Raw genomic sequence first — 21,165 nt, forward strand, 5'->3', positions numbered from 1 at the left:
TTCTAACAGAACTGGTGGCATCTAAGACATCTAACTAATTTATTTGTTCCTTTTAGCCTGAAGAAGGAATGATGGAAAAAATGTAGGCATAAAGTGAAAGCCATGGTAAGGCAGTAATCAGCATTACAAACACAGCCAGAAAGCCACATCACACTGCTGATCACATCAGCTCTGCACAAGAAGAGCCAATGTCATGCTGAGGGAATTCTTAAAGTACCAAGAAAAACACTTCCCACGGCCCTTTCATTTTTTGTCTTGAATCATGACAAAAATAGCGTGTGTATGTGTAGGAACAATGTAATATGCAGTGTGGTTTCAGCCTTGTTGGTCTCAGGATATTAGAGAGACCAGGTGGGTGAAGTAATATCTTTTATTGGACTGTGATGACTAAGTTAACAAGGCCAACTGACAACTCTCCTAGACCACCTACTATATAGAACTCAAAGATCCCCCCACTCCAAACCACAACTTAACTCCGAACTTAAAGACATCATCAAATCCTTCCCCAAACAACTCCAAGAGAAACTCTACAAACTCATCCCCCACAAACCAACCCCAGGGACCTTCCACATGTGTCCCAAGATACACAAAGAAGAAAACCCTGGCAGACCAATCATATCTGCCCATGGCACTTTTACTCAAGGAATATTGGGATTCATAGAAACCATCCTCAAACCATTCACCACACAAAGGGCCAGCTTCCTTCCGCACACGCCTGATTTCTTCCACAAACTCCACAATATTAACATCCTCTCTCAGAACTACACATACTGTGTCACCCTGACTACACTGACAAAAGCCCTACACCTCTTGTGCAGGTGGAGTTATTATGTCAGTGTAGTAGGGCACTTACATCAGCGGGAGCAAGGACGTAGTGTAGACACTGACATACTTAGGTTGACATAAACTGCCTAAGTAACTTAACACCAATTTAGCTTAGCTTCACACACTATTGCCTAGCATTTTGGAGCAGGTGCTGATTGGTTTGACATTAACGTAGGCACCTGGCCTTTCAACAAGAGCAAACTAACTATCCACTACAATTTACAGAGGTATTGTCAAAACACTCATGTAGCAGAACACAATAGAGTGTGTGTACTAGACCACGCAATGTTGAAAGACATTCAGCTAGACTGAGATAAAGAAAACATGAGGAATTAGAAGTCTAGAGGAATATAAAAATCATGGAGTAATTCATGATCTACTTTTCTTAGATGTGACTTTCAGAATCATCGATTTCCAATTACACAGAGCCACAGCAGAAAAGCTAAGATGTCACGGCTTCCTTCAGGGTACTATCAGCCATCTCAGTGAAAGATTTCTTAGCGTAAACCCTTCTCCCCATGTCCTCTGAAAGTGACTCTTGTGTGTGCACCCTCCAAACTGCTGCAGTGGAGACTGGTATCTTTATAGTCCTATATATGGCTGCTCTGTCATGTGGGGTAAAATGTAAACTCCCTTTCGCCAACTCAGTAGAAGTTGTGCTAAGTTTGTCTCCACTAGAAAGCTCTTTGCATATCTCATATACAATTAGAGAGAAAAAAATTCTGCCACAGATATCAAGTGGGGGAGACTATGACACAGCGGCTACTCAGACAGGGAAACGAAAATGTAAACCCTGACCGACATCTTCAAAATAGGAAGGTTCACCCCATGAGACCACAAGCTTGTGCATACCTCCAGTTCTCTGAGAGCATTGTCACACTCCTTCTGCCCAGGAGCCTGTTGGGTACACAGAGTGATGAGCTGGTTAATACTCTCCGTCACTGCTCTAAGGAGGGGGAAAAAAGAAAAAAAAAAAGATTTTGAAAACTGACCAACTTCCATTATTTCCAATTTTGTCTTATTCATCCGTACACTATGAAAAGCCGTTTCAAGCCCAAAATGTTCTTCCACTTCTCTCACTGCTGGTACTTTCGGAGTGAGTGAGCAATATCATATTTGGTAGGGAGAACACAATACTAACCCCTGCTGAGAAAAACATAGTGAAAGAGGCTCCAAGTGAAACTGATCAACAGTAATCCTCACCTCAAACATAACCCCCTGTTCAAATCATTTGTCACTTAGCACATAAGCTATAGGTGGGATCTTCCTGTCATGATGGCAAGTTTCTAGGACATTTGCACAGTTTTGGTTCATAAAGGAAATCTGATGCATAATAAATGTAAATTATTTGACAGTTTATTTTATTCTGGATCTAATGTTATGGTGCAATTTCAAAATTAAGCCTGGCCACACAACCACTATGCTTGGAAATGTCAGGAAACAGCAGCACCTAAAACCCACTTCCTAGCAAGCCAGGCTGTAGCACTGTTGTGCTCAGAGTACAATAAAAATTATTAAAAAAACAACCACCCAACATCTCTCCCCGAATAAAAAACAGAACAGTAGCAACTGTGTTGCCCAGAAACCCCATGGGGAAGTTGATGGCATGGGCCCTCAACCTGACTACCACTCTGTATAACCAAATGAGGGTGGAACTAAATTTTTCAACCATTTCAAATACTACACAATCCCTAGTTTAGACAGAGTGTACTTTAGAGGATGTTGTGTTTGGTTGCTTGTTGATCAGACTCTCAGCATTATAGACACTAATAAAAATGTGTGTTTTGAAAACCATCTTTTTTATTAAAGATCAAGAATGTTGCTAACAATACCTGATCACGCAGACTACATCAGATGCAATTAAAAGTATTTTAAATCATATGAACCTATCCTACATCTCACTGGTAAGCACTGCCTCGTGCCTTCAAAGTTAATCTTCTGTGGAATATGAAAATTCAACTGAAAAGATTCTGCAGATACAGGGGCAGTGGGTGGGGAGAGTGGGAGGGTCTAAGACAGAAGCAGAATGAAAAATATGTCAGCAAATGCCATGGTTTGTTCCATGCTATTTTTTTTTCCCAACTTGAATATTCATTTAACACAGTTTTTGTGTGTGAGACAGAGATATGTACGTGTCTCTCCATTGCTTTCTTCTGGCACTCAGATATGACATGATACATGTGCACAACTAACAAAACTGTAGAGGAAAACTAGCAGAGACAGACTAAAGAATGGCTTTGTGAATATCAGAGAGAGAGCGCAAGCGAGAGAGAGAGAGAGAGAGGTTAGTACAATTGTAAGCTAAGGAATTTTATGTTTTAGAGCAATCCCGAATCTGACAGTCATGCGTATTTTGCATTTTTCCAGTTTTGTTTTGTCTTGAGTTTGACGCTCAGTATAGAAACTAGTGAAGGTGTCATCAGCCCTTGACCAGATTTCACAACATGGCCCACACCATTCAGAGGAGCAACCCTTTGTTTTGTACAGTAGCTATACACAGCAAAGATTTCTACAATATTGGTGATGCTTAACACCATGTGGAAAAATACAATGGCTGCCATTTGACGATCTGCTGCAACACAAGTGACATATGTGTACAAAGTTTTCTTTAATGAGGATTTCTTAAATTCAGTGCTCAGAGATGGGTAGCAGTAACTTAATTTAATACTGAGGACCACGTTGTCATAGACAGTGCGACATGTACAATGCTGCACTCTTAGCCAAAATCGTACAACAGCCCAGTGGAAACTGCAGCAATTGCTTAAATGGATAATGAGGGGAAATTGTTTTAAAGCAGCTTAGCAATTCTGGTCCAAGGAGGAGATCCTGGACCACCTTATGAGCCCGGTTTTCCTGTGCCACCCGCAGTACACAGATCACAAGTTGAGAACCAATGATTGGCATTGCACCATGAGTATTGTCAGTCTGGTGAGCAAAGCATAGCACAAAGTACTGTATGTATATTAGCACTGCAGAACAGGTCCAATCCGACAATTGGAATTGCTGATCATTCTCACCCCCTTCTTATTACACACGGGCTGCATGTCAAAAGTGGCAGTCTATGGAACTTGGGCACTGTGACGAAAGCACCAGCTCATGCATCACATTCATCTCGAGGCTGAGCAATTTTCATCTATGACCTACAAAAATAGCTCTTGGGCTTGGACTCTGTTCGTCTATGGACACTTTTTCACTTGTTTCCCAATACATTCTTTTCTGGTGTGAATGGAACATGATACTCACAAATGGAGTCCAAGCTTCACCTTGGAAATCACTTTTATTTAATGTCTAGGTTTCAAAATGCCAGTTTCTTCCCAATCCCTTAATATTCCCCTTCTGAAGACTAGTGTAATCTCCCCACCCCCCACTTTCAGCAATCCAAAGTGTAAATAACTTATCCAGGTCTGGAAATTTTTCAAATGACTTAAAAAACAAAACAAAAAAACCCCCATGAAAATGATTTAAGAAAGTGAAAGACACCCAGCTGTACAACTACTAATACCTGTGTTCTCTGATCAAAACATGAATAGTAAGGAGAGGGCAGAGATTTCACTTTGAACAGACTATACAGTCTATTAAATTCTTGATTTCTGTAATGGATTATGCAGAGTTCCTGTGCAACTTAAATTCAGGGAACCAAACTCCTATGTAATGGCATGAAGATAAATCCAGAGATACCAGCGGCAGTGAAAAGGCTTTACATTCCACATAGTTTTTACAGAATTCTTCTCATTATGCTGTGAGTAGCAACAAAGTCACCAACTTCTGCTCGATGAAATTACAGTGCCAGGTATTTTCCCCTCCTCTTGATTTCCTTGTAGGCAAGGGTTATAGAATAGTGCTCTCCCACTGACCACGTAGAGACATCCAGGGTAAGTTAAGTCACCTAATTGTATTGTGTGTACTTCATTTGATAAAAGCAACTTGGGAAAAGAAGATAACATGGTGAGAGCACCCGGTAGTGGTATTGCAGCAGACCATTAACCAGATTTTTGGGCAGCTCTGACAGCAGGCTTGCAAAAGGTCTATACATTTCATCTCCTTGACTGGGGAGTGGGAGTGGACATTTAAAAGACAGGATCAACTGCAACACCCAAATGAGATGAAAACTGCAAAAATAAAAACCTGGTGCTTAGCCAAAAAATAAAAGCAAGATCTCTCCCTAAACCCACTGAGCCATTTATAACCACAACATATGCAAGGACATTGCTTAGTAAGAGTTGTCTATGAAAGCCTTGCCAGCAGCAGGCATATAGCAACATCCTCAGCATCTGCATGTGTGAGAGCAGGGAAGGAGGTAGACAGGACGGACAAAGAACAAGCATTAGAAATAGTCTTCTTAAAAAAACAGACCAGATCTTCATCTGCTGTAAGTCAGCGTGGCTCTGAGTTCAATAGAGCTATACTGATTTATACGAATCCAGTGTAAGCAAGCTTCCTCTGATTTCAGTTTCACTTAAGCTGCAGCATGGAACATTCTATATGGTTAACGAAGAGTACCAGAAGGATAAGCTAACAAATAATACATATGGCAAAGGAAAACAGTTAAACACCATTTTAGGAAAACGAAAGCAGGTGATATGCCTGTACCTTGCAGCTGCAGCTAGGAGGTTCTTGGCATTGGGAGCTCCAGGATCAACTGAGAGAGACTTGGCAGCCAACAGTAGCTTGCTGGAAGCCATAGAGATGTTCTTGAGGTTCCCTATTACTTGAATCTGGTCCTCTTTAGTCTGGAAAACCACAGCAGCATAACATTACACACACAGTTTGCATCAGCCAGAGAGACAGGTAAAACTTTAAGCAATACATTTTGGAATTCAATTGAATTATCCATCTAAAACCAATGACATGCATGAGACGACATTCCAGATAGGGCCACTAAGCATCGCCTCTGCTTGCCCAGATCGGTGCCTCTAGCTCCTTTCATACAGCAGAAAAAGAAACCCGTATACAAGAAGCTTGATTTCCAACAGTAAGAGCATTCACAGAGAAGTGGAAGGAAATTTAACTACTTGCTGAACAATGCTTTTGTTGTCAAGTATCTTGTATGTCTCTGCCTGGCACAACTGACCCACATTGTTCAGTCAATGGGTACCGACTATATTCCAGCACCTTCTGTGTCATTTACAAGCACTCTTACTTACACCTTTACTGGATTAATGGCTTAAGCAAACAGAAATTTTGCAAAGAGACCTTCACAAACATTTAATTGTAAGGGTGCTCTATATGAAGAAGCAACAGTTTCTGGAAAACTAAATCTACCATGTAGCTTCATTTGATAAGCAGTTTGAATTTGACATCACATGACATCACTTTCAGGGAATGACGAAGAAATAATTTTACACACGTGAAGTTAGAAAATAGAGGATAACAGTATGCGACAAACAGCAGTGGTTAGATTTCTTGTTAACGATTTATGCAATAAAATTAGCCTTTCCGTGTTAGAAATATTTGCAAACTGGTTGTATTTTACTTGGTTTATGTGAACCGGGTTTGAGTCTATATACGTGAACTGCTTTCACAGGTCACCAAGTCATATGATACTGTTTCTGTTCCGACTGAATAACTATTTACCGACAGAAAGCATCCTTTTTTGTTCATACATTAGATGAAAACAATCAGTTATTCATGGATATTGTGTGATCGAGACAAACCTTTCTAAAGGGCCACAAGATCATTGCTGGTAGAAAATCTCTTGCAAATAGGCATTTGCACTAAAATTTACATTTTTAACTTCAGTGAACAGCCTTGTGACTAAAGGCCTCTCACACTAGCGTTTGTGAGTAAGTGATTAAGAGCTGACCAGCATCAGCATGGCACAAATTGATGGATTTTCTTTGCAAGAATATTCAGGGCTGCTTTTTGCTATATTAGCCCAGCTCTAGCCACAGAGCATTAGGTTTAAGGGACACTAGGTCAGCACAAGACCTGAAGTGTGACTTTAATAAATATAGTGATGTTGAAGAACACAGATTTGTAGCCCTGGAGCCTGCAAATCAACCAGGTAGCTGCAGAATAGGTAAAAACCAAGGTGGTAGCGGGGCAAGTTGACTCATTCTACACCCCACTCATTCTATACCCTACTAAATTTATTAAAGTCACACTTTGGGTATTGTGCAGACCTAGTGTCCCTTAAACTATATTTTTGGTCTGGAGGAACAGGGGTGAAAGAATTCCTTTGTTTCCATGTCCATTCAGTCCCTGGGCTTCCACCTTGCAAAACTACACAGTGCTGTCACACACATTGCACTTTACCAACCTTCTCCACAGGCTGGCTCCAGTCTTCAGCAGATCCATGGATGTGATGTAAAGTGTATGCTCTGGTGTCACATTGAATGGGAGATGCCAAATTCAGATTATAGAGGATTTACTGTGTGCTGAGTCCCCTTCATACTCCGATTCTTTGGGGCATTGGGCACTCAACCTCTAGAGCTGCTTAAGTTTAACTATCTTAAACTCCTATTACACTCCTGGGTAATTACACCACAATAGAAAGTGGTCCTTTACAAAGCTACTGACCATTAGAAAAGGCAATGGATTACTCTATCTTCAGCTATACAGATCACAAATCAATTACCACAAGGCTCACACTACATGGATGAGCATGAAATCATAGTTTCAACAAGCACCAGGAACAGATACACCCATCTATCTTGCACAATATGCAAACCCCACCATGCTCTTGTCACTTCTGAATGACATCTGACTCTTCTGTAACATCCTCTGCCTCCATATATGTTTAGACTAGACACTTTAACATCCCTACATGCCCAGGGTAATACAGCTACCCACTACAGACACCAAAACTCACTTGTGCTTGACCAGCCATTTCAATACCAGCATCAAGGAACTCATCGAAGTCATCACTGAACTTTCCAGAAGCTGCAGCCAACTCTCCGCTTTGGCCCCGGGTAGCATGAACCACTTCCCCTGCCGATTGGTTCAGGTCAGCTGCAGCCTGGTTTAGTTCACTTTGGGCTTCTTGGAAAGATTTAGAACTTGGAGGCAGCTTCAAGAGAAGAAGAGATGTGTCTTAGTGATCACAGAGACCAGTCATTCAGACTAGACCTTAATTGTGCAGTTCAACACAATTCAAAACGTTAAAGTAACGGAAGTGTGACTTTGAACCTGACAATAATACTCTGCATAGATTCCATGGCCAAAAGGGACCACTGTGATCATCCAGTTTGACATCCAGTACCTGGATTGTTAGGATTTCTTTTATTTCAGAGATAGGCCCGAACCATAATCCTGTGTAACAGCCATTCTGCTGGCTGGGCTGACTGCAGGTACTAAACTCTAAACGTCTTGCTCCAAAGTGCAGGACTCTACCAGTTGAGCTCAAAATAGGCAGTCCATTAGCCAGGAGGAAAAGCAGCTATCTTCAGGCTCAGTCACAGAAGGGAACAGACCCTCGGTCAGTGTTACTCCCAGATCCAGCAGCCCCTAAAACTTCAGGATTGTTCAATATTGTTCTGATTTTGGGGGGATCAAATCCATTTCTGCTTTAGATATTGGCGGGTTAGGGTCAAGTAATTGATCCCCATCTCAGAGGCAACATGGAAATACTCTGATTTGTCCTTTCATTCTAAAATACTAGCAGCTGTAAACTAGGCACAAACTTTGGAGGCTCCAGTATTCCAAGGCATTATCCACTCCCCAAAATAAGCTTCACAGAATGGATTTACAGTAACTGTACTGAAGAAGAGCTCTGTGGAAGCTCAGAAGCTTCTCTCTTTCACCAACAGAAGTTGGTCCAATAAAAGATATTACCTCTCCCACCTTATTGCTGTAATATCCTGGGACCAACACGGCTACAACACTGAAAATTACAGTAACTGTGTTAGTATTAAATTGATCCTAATTGTGTGTGAGGCCTGAATTGACTATTGCATTCATGGAAGTACTTGATTGATTGTACCTGAAAGCGCAATCCTCCATTAATCTGTGGAACTAGCAGTGGAAGAGTAAACTTGACCAAACTACACAACACACATATGCCCCGGGCAAGTTACAACTTTTGTCAGCTATTAATGACATTCAGGGAGGGAAGTAGGGACATGACTTGTCATTTCATTTAAACAGATTCACCACAGATTTTTAGAAGGGATGCAACAGAAAAATAGTGACATTCTGATACAAAGCATCAGAAAGGAATATCCCCAGGTGGCAGGGATCATGGTCCTTACACTGACTCAAAAGGATCACTTCTAGGAAGAAAACAGATTGTATGTTTCAAGTGTCCACATCCATTCAAACATTGGTCCCTCTGCTGAGACTAAAACAAAGGAGCGAATGTTAACCTAGGCAGGGTTAACAATCTTTACAACACGGAGACATCCCCAAAATCAACAGAAAAGCAGTTCAGGATAAAAAATGGCTACTATACAAGACTGACTTGTAATCTAGAATGAACTGGCTATTCAAGAATTTAAAGAATTTAAAATGTGAGGAACCCAAGTCAGATTTTTACTTCTGAAACACCATTTAACATCTAAGATTTCTCACCGAATCAACAAGCAGTTTCTTGCTGGATTCTCCAATGCTCTTCAAGGCCACATCAACATCCTTTTGTCCAGGCAGACAATTCACGCAGTTATTTAGTGAGTGAGACACTGCTTTGGCCACCTGGAAATATACATACAGGCAAAACAAAGAAGAAATCCCAATGAGGAATAAGGTCCCACATCACAATAAAATCTAGCTAAAAGGCAGTGTGTTTTGGAATGTCTAAATCCTAATCCTGGTTTAACAATGACTCCTCCTCTAAGGCGAGTCACAACCTCTCTTTTTCAGTTTCCCCATCTACAGGGGAAACTAGCCAACTAACCGGGTGTTAGTTACAGAAAAGCTTTAAGTATTATTGTTCACACAGGCCTGCAGCAAGGTTGCCTGTGAGGAAAGGAGCAAATGGGGCAGTTTGCCCTGGGCACCCTTTTTCAGAGTGCCCCAAACCAAACGGCATTGCAACCTGGTATGCAGGGTCGCAGTGCTACTCAGGTTTGGCCTCGGAGACACTGAGATCCCACAGACTGAGTTGCAAAACCACTCACTGAAATCCCACCCCCCGTCCCGATGAGGGGGCTGCTGGGCCAAACCTAAGTGGATTTACGACCCTTCGTGACAGGTCATAACACCTGAGGTGTGGAGCCAGGGCCAGCACCGTGGGACAGGAGTCAAGCTGCTGCAGTGGGGTGAGAATGGTGCAGGATCACTCTCCACCCACCCACCCCTTGCCACCCTGCAGTGGTAATATTTCGGAAGGGTGGAGGGCCTCACTTTCAGATATTTCCCCAGATTCCCAGAAACCTCTGTGCAGCCCTGGCCTCAAGGCACTATTATTTAAAACATGTCTCTCAAATTTTGATTTAAAAATAGTCAAACTCCCTCAACCAACAGAAAAAGGACCTTCTGTTCCGATAACACAATGATGAGATCCAGTAATGCTGGATCCAGAAACACCACTTGTTTAGAAAAACAGATGTGTTACAAACACTGAAAGTTGACTCAGGACCCTTCATTTGCTAACATCAAATTTAATTACTTTTTCTAGTTCACAGCCAAGAGTATACTGCCCAAATAAGGCATGGGTTAAAGGCCTTATTCACATGCAGTAAGGTACAGCAGGCACATCACTGCGTCTCTTAAAAAGAAGCCTTTGTAAAGAGAATTACATTAACTGCCTGTCTCCCAAAGGTGCCTAGAATATTACATTCCAGCACTGGCTGCATTATTAGTGCCCTAAGCTAAACATTCTGAAGTCACTCTGCACTTTTTGTAACTTACCTGAGCTAACCTCTGCTGACTTTCTGCATCCCCAGGTGCAACCAGAGCCTGTTTTGCTTCCTGAATAAGCATAGCAGAGCCTTCCATGACGTCCCTTGCAGAATCTAACATCGCATGTGCTGCCATTGGGTCAGTGGTGGATGCTGAAACGCCTCGTGCTGCCTGAGCCAAAGTCTTCAGAGCTTGAGCCGTCTCCCTGGCAGCAACCCCTAAATTCAGATTTCATGAAATACTCGGTTAGTATCCTCTAAGGCGCAATCTGTATTCTTTTACGGCAGCTGAATTGCAAGGTAATGACCCCCTTTCTACAGAACACTGCAAACATTTTAAAATTAGAGTGTTTCAGATGTGAACATGTTTGAGAAATGCCCACAGCAAAGCCATAAAATCAATATTATACCCACAAGAGCACATTTCAGGGTGGTTCTAAATCACCAAATATCTTTTTTTATGGAGCGAGAAGAAGAAAAATTTAACAGTTTCAAGTTACTTCCAATTTAGCTAGTGAAAAAGTACAAGTCTTAGCTACCAGCGAGAAGTTCAAAAAAGACGAAATGATGGAGGAGTCTAAATCCTATTGGCTTTCAAGGAGACTTAGGGCCCTGAGAGTCTAAGTTTCTGTGGAAAATGGGACTTCGGCTTTTGAAATTTTCACCAACGCTGGACAGGGCACAAGCTGAAATTCAAGTATAAAAGCTACATAGAGGCTTACAAGGAGTAAGCAGCAGAGTAGCATAACTTAGTTTCATCATGCAGACGGTCATATAGCAGACCTATGAAAACTGGCTTGTGTAGCCTGTCTGACCTAGACTCTCCATATGTTCACAGCCATGTTGCCAAGACCAGTGACCCTGTAAGGAGTGGAAGAATGTAGCTATCTCGTGTTTAAGTCAGCCCTTATCGAAATGCTACACAGTACCCTGAAGTCTTAAATGATCTTTATTAGCCCCCAGAGTAATGGAGGTAAAATCACTGTCTACACAGCAATGAACTGCATAACAACGTGCTCCATTTATGTAGGTGTCTTTTTCAGTTACGGCACAGAGGTTAACTATGTCATTCCTACAACAAAAATACTACATAAACGTTCCCATTCACTGCACCAGCCTGCTTTGTTGCATCACTTGCTTTCCAATCTATAAATATTTAGACAGTTACACAGCTGGGATGTAGTTTTACAGCCTAATGAATACAAATTACATGGCTACCACTTAAAAGTGTATTAACGTTAGCGTGCTCAGTATTACAACTGCAGAAGTAAAGCAGGGTTAATTCTATGCAGTGATAGGGTTTGCTACTGTTTCTAGTTTCTATCCCTCTCTTCAGTGACCTGCACTACAAATTTTGCCTTTGCCTATTCCTTACTTATGAGCCACAAATAACTCCTCAACTCTTCCCAGAAAAATCCTCTTTTTTCTACATTAGAAGCATCAGGTTCTGAATTCTTTTTTCTTTCACTGTTTACTTCGTACTGGAACGGGAGTCAGGAGCCCTGCCTTCTAATCCCAGATTATCCACCCACCTGTTTTATGACCATGTGCGAGTCACTTCACCTTTCTATGGCCCTTTCACCATTCCCCTTCCCATAATTATTCTGATTTGTTTATTTAACCTTTGACCTCCTCAGGCAGGGACTCTCACAGCACACAGATCAATAAGGTCCTGATCACTGCTGAGCCTAAGATGCAGCTACTGTCAGTCCAAATAAAAGGGAGAATGAGGAAGATGAGTTTTAATATTTATGGCTCAAACCTGGGCCTTTAAAGATCATGCCCAAGTCCTCCAGGAGGCAAGTCAGTACCTGAAACGTCTAATATAACAGCCATGCAGATTGATAAAAGGGGGGTCATCTTCACGTATCATGAAGCAACAATAAAAAAAAATGCCTGATTGTTCAGTCTTTCATCTGGGGGCAGTGCGTTTCAGTCAAACAAAACAAGGGAAACTTGCAAATGAACTGAAGGACAAATACAAACTGCAGTGGCTGTGCCACCCGTGGAATATAAAATTAGGTTTAACAGTACCCAAGTGCTATGCAGTAAACAACAAAACACCCATATACTACCACCAAACACCTCTGCATTTGTTCAAGCACAAAAAGATCCTCATATTACCAAAGTTGGCATTAGATAGAAAGTACAGAAACAGATACTGAAGAGGGTCTTTCAGATACATAGGAATGCATTACTGGATAGGATTTTCTAACCTAACAGCTATCTCATTGCTTGATTTTAAAAGAGCTACTAGATTTCAGCTTCAAGTGTCAAGACTTTTGAATTTTCATTGGACATCCGACACTGACTACTGTATGACTATGTAATAAAAATTTGTGTCCTCTTAATCCAATTATATCCGGTTCAAATGAAAGCAACTGACATCTGTGTAGTCTTGATCCACTTACATCAAATGAAACAGTAATTGCCATAATGCTTATCATTAAAATTTAAAAATATCCCACTGCAGCATTAACATCTACTTAGAGAATTTTAAGGACTAATATTTCACATCCATTTAAATGTATGCATCCTTTTCCAAAACAGAAATGTTAATACTTTTTAGAAACAGACCTTTCAGTCCCTAAAATAATGCACACAAAACGTGAGCTGGAGTAACTGTGGAAAACCACATACGGAAAGATTGTGCGTCCATGTCATCCACTGGCTTCATCCCTTACTATGCAAATCTGATGCATGAATTAGAGATGTTAACTGCATGATACACGTAAATTCAGAACATGCAGTAAGGGGTGCACCATTTTAACCAACACATCTTGCATGTGTTTTGGACCACAGAACATAAAAAACCCAAGTGCTTTCAACTATTCAATACACAAACGGCAGCATTTTCAGCTTAACTGGGTTTTCACAACACTAACCTCTAAAACACTTGGTGTTTAATTGTACATTGAAGAGCTATCTCCTCCACAAAAAGGGTTTGGATTGCATTTTTTTAATTAACAGAAGCCCCAACCTCTATTGAATATACACAGATAGACAGCAGCCTCTGCAACCTGGTATCTTCTTTTACAAAGTGTCTTATTTTCGTTCGCCATTTCCAGTAACAGTACCTGTGTAGTGTTCATTGCCTTGAGCAGCGCAAGTCAACAGCTGGGCCATTGATGAACCAACAGCTTTGGAGGTACTGCCAAGGTCCTGCGCACATTTTTCCAGCTGTGAAAATATTCAAGTAACAGTCTTTGTTTAAACTGAATTAAAATAAATTCTCCTTCCAAGAGCAATGGAAAGATTTCCTATCCCCTCCCTCCCAACTAGCATCCACCTCAGCTACTGAAACCTACACCTTGCTACCCTGCATTAGTGAGTCTCAGACCCTGACGAGCATATTTTCATTGTACAAGTTGAATGAAATGAAGGTAGCAAATAGCATGCACAATGAGAAGGAAATTTTAAAATTTAGTTCTGATAATTAGCAATATAAGTAATGACATTTGTTTTTTTAAGAACATATTTTGCTCTCTAAGCCCAAGGTAAAAAAAACCAAACAAACTTAAAAACAAGAAATGAGCTCTCATGTATTTTTCATTACAATACGCTGGCTAAACAAAGGAAAGAAAGACCTTAAAAATCTTTCTTACAGCATGAATTTTTTTCCTTAAAAGATGAATTTTTTTCCTCAGTACTCTAGGGAAGAAGGCCCTGCCTCCAATAGTTATTTCAGTCAGAGAATAGGCTTCTTATTAGCATAAAGATGTTTCATGGTGTCAGAGGTGCTGGAACAATTTGTATAGTGGGGGTGCTCAGAGCCACTGAACCAAACTGTAAACCCTGTATATGATGGAAACAACTTCAAGCCAAGGGCTGCAGCAGCACTCCCAGCACATGTTGAGGATAGGCTGACCAGATAGCAAGTGTCAAAAATGGGGATAGGAGGTGGGGGGTAATAGGTGCCTATGTGAGAAAAAGACCCAAAAATCAGGACTGTCCCTATAAAATCGGGACATCTGGTCACCCTAGTTGGGGATGGATTTTGGAAGAATATCTGTGTAAAATGCCATTGGAATGAGCATCAGCCAATCATGTGACTCCTTTTACCAATGACACCTTAAAACTGAATTTTAACAACAGCTCTCTCAAGTTATGGGACAGAATTCCTAAATGAGGACCATGCTAAGCCTCTTCTGCCCCACCATTTACCGTTTCTCCTGGGAGTGGTTTTAACTGTCCATCTACAGCGGCCATCTTTGCATCTTGCAGTTCATTTCTGAGTGTTTGGACTGTGTTCAAAGCAGAGTCAATTTCCATAGGGCCACATGCTTCATGAGCCTATCCAGAAAATAGACAAACAGAAACGGTTAGTATCATTAAGCAACTGTTCTACCACCAAAAATGGGAAGATTCATCACTGATCATGTCTTGGAAGATTATCTGTTTCTGAAGAGACTATGCAGGTCATCTTGGCATGTTGCATATCTTGGATACAAAACTACTGCACAACATACTTAGCTTGCCAGCAAAGAAATTCATTGTCCAGAGCCACAAAGGGAAGTGACGCATATTTAGCACCGTTCAATTTCATTTTACGTGATTAACTCACGATCAATAGAGCTAAAAGAAAAGCAATGAATACAGACTTCCAAATGACATTTTCCACTGCACACAAGCTTTTACAAAATCAGGTTTTGTAAGCCACAGTTAACCTCTAACTGCTCAAAAAGGATATTGACCCACCTTTTGGGAGGCAGTTCTTAGCTCAGCTAAGCTCGTTGCAAGGTTCTTGGCACACTGACTTAGCTGCATTGCTGCGGCTTGGTCACTTACAGTAGGTACTGCAGCTTTGGCTGACGCCACCATCTTACTTCCAGGCTATTTAAAGATCAGAGAAGAATGTGTTGTGATTCATCAGCTCACGCCTATAACCTTGTATAAATGCTTCAACTATGAAACTAGGTCTAGAACTGACAAAACAGTTAGGTCACTACGTTTTGCCATTACCACTGTTTAGGCTGGCAGCCACCTAATCAGGACCACTCACTAACAGGACCACTGCAAATGCATCCAATTTTACCTAAGCTTTGTCCCTATCCAATCTTGATTTGTGTATTCACATGCTGTGCCTTGTCATTATCCTGAGCAGTGGGATCTCTGCAGCAGACACTGTCTTTGCTTTATTTATTTGTACAGTGCCTAGCTCAATGTCTGACTGGAGCCTCTAAGTGGCTCCTGTAATATAAATAAATAAATAAAAGGGAGTTTAAATATTTAAACAGAACAGTTTACCATTTTGTGCGTGTTTACACAGACATGCATGGACAATATACATGGTACGTTTGTAATTTCTTGCAACATTTCTGAAGATTTAATGTTTTTCTTCTCAATATTAGTAAACAGAAAACAAGATCAGTAATAATCCAGTCAAGTAATAATCCAGCACAGGATCTGCAGATAACACATCTTGCTTACCTTCCAATATTGTACTATGTCACCTCCATGGTCCCCAAGTACTTAAACAGACAAGGTGAGCAGTCCTAGTGACTTCAATGGGACCACATGGGTGAGCAACCCTGACAGGGTGCTCCAATGCTGCACGGAGTACCTTAATGACAAATTAGGCAGAACAGAAAGGGGATAATTGCCCTAATTAAATCATGGCAGGTCACGTGAGGCTGATTAGGTCTGGCGCTAATCATGCCAAGCACAGAGAAAAACAGCTCCTGAGCTTGAGTGGAGGCAGTTTTAAACACAGGAAGCTGGTGGACTCGACTTGTCGTTTTGGGCTTTGGGATGTCTTCAGGGAGGAAAAATAAAATGTGTATCTCTCAAAAGAGAAAAACACCTGTGATTTTTGCTTTTATGCAAGCCAGACCACAGCTCGAGACAGTCCTGTGACAGCAACATGAGTAGAATTAGATTCAATGCCTTATTTCACTTTTAATACCCCACCAACTGGTATAGTAGTGACCACTGACAAGATTCACTTCTTCCCCATAAGACAGAAGGGAGTGCCTGGCAAATCTGAAAAATGTACAGTGCACATTAATGCTAGCATTTCAGTATACAGAGCTTTCTGATTTTATTTTAACTGCCAATAATAGTTCCAACATTCATCTTGAAGGAACAGCTGGCTGTTCTTTTGTTCCGTGTTTGGAAAGAAGCATAGACTATTGCTTATCACCTGGGTTCTCCTCAAAATCGTGGTCAAGTTAGATCACCTCTGTGTCTCAGAAAGCCATCTGAAAAGCAGGGGAGATACTTCCCCCTCCTCATAAAGGGCTTGAGAACTCCAGATGAAACACAGTGGCTGAATCTAAACTAAGGAACTGTACAATGATGGTACCTCCAGCTCCAGCAGAATGTGTAATAGCTCTAGTTTAGGCAAGGTTCCAGACACTCATGGCATTTTCACTGCCTTGCCAATTGAGCCTCCTTTTCAGGAGCCAGTCTCAGCGCAAAGTGTATCACATTTTCACAAAGCTGAAATGTGCTACCTGTGGCTCAAAATCGGGGCAGTTGCGGCATCACCTACTGCCCCAGTGACAAACTAAGTTCTCCTCACCACAATCAATGACTCAACATAGAGCTCTCAATGTGACATGCAATTTTCTCACTCCACAAAGTGAAGACGACAATTCAAGACCCACAAGGTGCTCTTGAGGGAAAAAAAATCTACTCTATTTCAGTGCTTTGAGCATTGGCCTGTTAAACCCAGGGTTGTGAGTTCAATCCTTGAGGGGGCCATTTAGGGATCTGGGGCAAAAATTGCAGATTGGTCCTGCTTTGAGCAGGGGGTTGGACTACATGACCTCCTGAGGTCCCTTCCAACCCTGATATTCTATGATTCTATGATTCTTTGATTCAGTTTACCTGAAGGAAGTTCTGGCTGGAATTTATCAGAGCAAGCTGAGCACTGAGGTCTTCTGCCTGAGCCTGGCTTCCCCTCACACCCTGCACCAGCTGAGGAATGTGGTCAGCAACATTCTGTTGGCAACAAAGCAGAAAGTTTTAATTGTTAAATTTAAAAAACTCATTCAGTACTAAACAAAGCCTCACAACCTATGGAAGGGACCTAGAATTTAACAGGGATGATACCAATATGATTCTGTAGACGACAGTTAGGGTTCCACAGAACTTAATAAATCGGAGATTGACTGTTTAGGAGAGTTCCTACAGTATTTGGAGAACTTGACTCTTCCTACAGAATTCTATAAGTTAGTTTATAAAGGAAGGTTAAGACTTTTCTATAATAAAAAATGGTTTAGCAGAGATATTTTCACTGACTCAGGAATGTTTTATTTTGGACATTAAAACTACTGTTTTACACTCTAAATTGCTTAGGTGTGGAGATCTTTAAAGCACCCCTCTTGCTTCAAGAAAACTTTAACTCTCTCCTTTGGTACTCAGCTTACTTTTATCTGACTTCCAATAATATGTTTATAGTATGGTTGTAATGTTCTAAAACGTATATTGTTAAAAATGTATTCTCACCCCTATTCAAATGTCATCTCACGTTCACATGATTTATCCCCAATACAGTCTCCAAAAATGTTTTCCTAAAGTTTAAGTACTCTACTTCAGGAAGAAACTTCAAAAGAGCATTTCATCTGCTGTATAATAGATCAATGTCAAAGCTTAACTTGAATGAACAGCAGTCAACACATAGGACAAACTGCATTTTGCATTTCTATTGAAAAAGATATCAGCTACCTCCCAGACAACTTTCATATGCCCCGCCCTTTGAGATATATTCAAGCTACTTCTTTTATTTACCAAATTTTCAAAAACTGTAAGGTGGAAGGTAACATACTTAACAGCCAATTGGTAAGTGTTAATGTCTTTTTTCTGGGATCTTTGGCTTGAAAAGGTATGTCTATTATAGTGGCTGTGTTCCTGACTTCTGCATAGCTTCTCTCAGTAGAAGAATAGGCTCTTTTGCACTCCACTTTATTTCTTATTTCTCTAGAGACCTTGAAACAACATTATTCACAAGCACAAATTAGTCTGCCAGCTGTAGCTAAACCACAAAAGAACAGTCTCTTGTCAAGTGATTTACTCTGCACTCTGGCTTACAATCAGGAAAATGTGAGGACGTCTCCATGCGCTTACCTCTAGAGTGTCTCAGCTCTGTGCTCTCAGCAACCTACTTGTCATTGAAGCTGGAACCCCATAACCCAACACTATGGTCTAATTACAATTTGGTTTGGAAAGGGAAAGGGAATGTAAGGGCAGAGACTACATGTAGGTTAAAAGAAAAGGAGTACTTGTGGCACCTTAGAGACTAACCAATTTATTTGAGCATGAGCTTTCGTGAGCTACAGCTCACTTCATCGGATGCTGTAGCTCACGAAAGCTTATGCTCAAATAAATTGGTTAGTCTCTAAGGTGCCACAAGTACTCCTTTTCTTTTTGCAAATACAGACTAACACGGCTGTTACTCTGAAACCTGTACATGTAGGTTGACCAAGTGAACCTGGGTCACAGTATTAAGCTGCTATCCATGTTGTCTTGGTACACTAGGGAAGGATTTAATGTCATTACACCACAAGCCACTAGCCTTGCTTTATAGTGTGTTAAAAGTAGAGCACTCAAATATTTCACTAGTAGTAGTCACCCCAGTCCAGTTTTATTACTATTCATCATTTCCATATCATCTCTGGTGAACGTGGTGCTTTACACATGTGTAGAAGGTCAATCCCTGCTCAAGTTGATTACCATCTAAATTAGACAAGTCAGGTCCATGGACCAAGGAAAGGGAAGGAAACAGTAAAAATAAATAGGAAGGAAAGTACTGCTCATGGGCAGCTGCACTCTGCACTGCGACACGACCTCCTTACCTGTGTTGGAGCACCCCTGGAGCACAGACACATACATTCCTTTCCCCACCTGTACAATATTCACTGGATACCACCTCTGACCATAAAGAGCAGCCTGCCAGTTGGCCTACATGACACCATGCAACCGCTTATCTGGCATGAAGTTAAATCTCTTGTAATGCACAACAGAAAAACACAAGTTGACAGCCACAAGTGATAATTCCTCATATTCATGAGATCTGTATAACAATTTCCACCCCACAGTAAACCACACAAACCTCTCCCTGAACAGCCTTCAGGGAGGCGATGTACAGGTATTGTGATTAGCAGCCACACTCAGTTCAAGAAGCATGACACAGATACCAGTTACTAATAGGGTAGAAGATCTTTACTTCTGCTGTGTCAAGTGATGCTGGGGGCACAGCTAACAAACACCAGCCACTGAACATGAGTCTTACACCTAATTCCACTGGTCACCACCAAAGGGACAACGTCTCCTATTTCTCTAGTCAGGATCAATTAAGACCTTAAACAAAAAAGAGGTAAGGCCTAATTATGTTGCAGTAGGCTTTGTATCTGTCCCCTGAGTACTACACTACTTCAAAGCAATGCTCCTTAGACAGCTCTGGAAAAGCATACAGACTCTGAAGGCGATTCACCATGGGGGGTTCCCACACAGTGAACTGGCTGTGAAGGCTTCCTGTCACTTCACTACTCTTTCAGTGCACTAATTGCAAGGCAACCACTAAGTAATCCAGTTTATAATCAAATCTAACATCTCTCTGCCTGAAGTACTCTACATGTAGGGTATTGCTGATTTATCTGCAGCATACACCCCAAGAAATATGCCACATTTGCAGCAGGTTTGCATTTTGGAGATACTTGCAAAAATATTCACATCCGCCCATCCTCTGTGATCGGTACGGCCTAACCATTTGTAAAAGGCATCTACCTTAGACAAGGCACACAGCTGCCTTGCACACGTTCTAAAACATTTCCCTGATTTTAACAGATAACTCACTGTGGACAACAAAACAGGAAAAAAGCATTCTTAGAAGTATATGCAGTGTTATATTTGGTACAGCGACAGAACAAGAATCAAATGCTTTGGAGTCAGACTGACACAGGCAACTTAAGAATTCCTGTCCACAGGCACAAAGTGATTAAATCAAGGGAGGTGAATTTCAGTTTCCAAAGAAGTTACCTGTGTTAAAAGGGACACATACTACAGATCATCTGCCAAGTGACTGCTTCCTCTATTAGGAAATCTTACCTTGCAGCTCTGGACGAGTTGCTGGTGGGCTACTGTGTTCTTGTTGGAAACGGCCGCATTCTGAGAGGCTGCAATTGTCTGAGTGGCAGCAGCTGCCGCCTGTTTAGCTGCAAACTTTAAAGTGGGGGAAAAACAGTTAAAAGGCTGAACTGGTATAAGCTTGGGTAATGTAGAGAACACAACGGACAAAATATGTATTATTGCATTTAGCAACTGGAACCTATGAAGTCACTACCTCCCCTGGACTTAATTTACCATAAAGAACTCTGTCACTTTCCACTCCAGATGAAAAATGAACTGATCATTGTTACCAATCCTTAAATTTCTAACAACAAAGGGAAAAAACACCTGGCACCACAAACATTCTAAGAGCATCCTTCTTCACACTGTTAGTCTTTCATCGCAAAAACTTGTTAGGAATACCGAAGAGCTATTGTTAAAATAGCCTACAGCATGACGACAGGCTGCTGAATGAGATGTGAAGACCCACAGCAATCTAAAGCAGGGGTTCTCA

The 21,165-nt window shown here is 41.3% G+C and overlaps 1 protein-coding gene across 4 annotated transcripts in view; it reads right to left on the bottom strand.

The window, feature by feature from the left end:
* Positions 1 to 21,165, bottom strand: part of TLN2 (talin 2) — a 342,028-nt gene that overhangs the window by 92,297 nt on the left and 228,566 nt on the right. For all 4 annotated transcript variants that reach the window (XM_074966154.1, XM_074966153.1, XM_074966156.1 and 1 more), the window contains 10 exons: positions 20,652 to 20,765; positions 17,433 to 17,546; positions 15,300 to 15,434; positions 14,766 to 14,894; positions 13,679 to 13,781; positions 10,612 to 10,820; positions 9,334 to 9,453; positions 7,637 to 7,834; positions 5,416 to 5,555; positions 1,678 to 1,771 (listed from right to left, as the gene is read on the bottom strand). In XM_074966154.1, the coding sequence (XP_074822255.1) occupies positions 1,678 to 1,771; positions 5,416 to 5,555; positions 7,637 to 7,834; positions 9,334 to 9,453; positions 10,612 to 10,820; positions 13,679 to 13,781; positions 14,766 to 14,894; positions 15,300 to 15,434; positions 17,433 to 17,546; positions 20,652 to 20,765 (1,356 nt within the window). The remainder of the gene's footprint in view (positions 1 to 1,677; positions 1,772 to 5,415; positions 5,556 to 7,636; positions 7,835 to 9,333; positions 9,454 to 10,611; positions 10,821 to 13,678; positions 13,782 to 14,765; positions 14,895 to 15,299; positions 15,435 to 17,432; positions 17,547 to 20,651; positions 20,766 to 21,165) is intronic.

Source organism: Natator depressus, chromosome 10, assembly GCF_965152275.1.
Source record: "Natator depressus isolate rNatDep1 chromosome 10, rNatDep2.hap1, whole genome shotgun sequence".
NCBI lineage: Eukaryota > Metazoa > Chordata > Testudines > Cheloniidae > Natator > Natator depressus.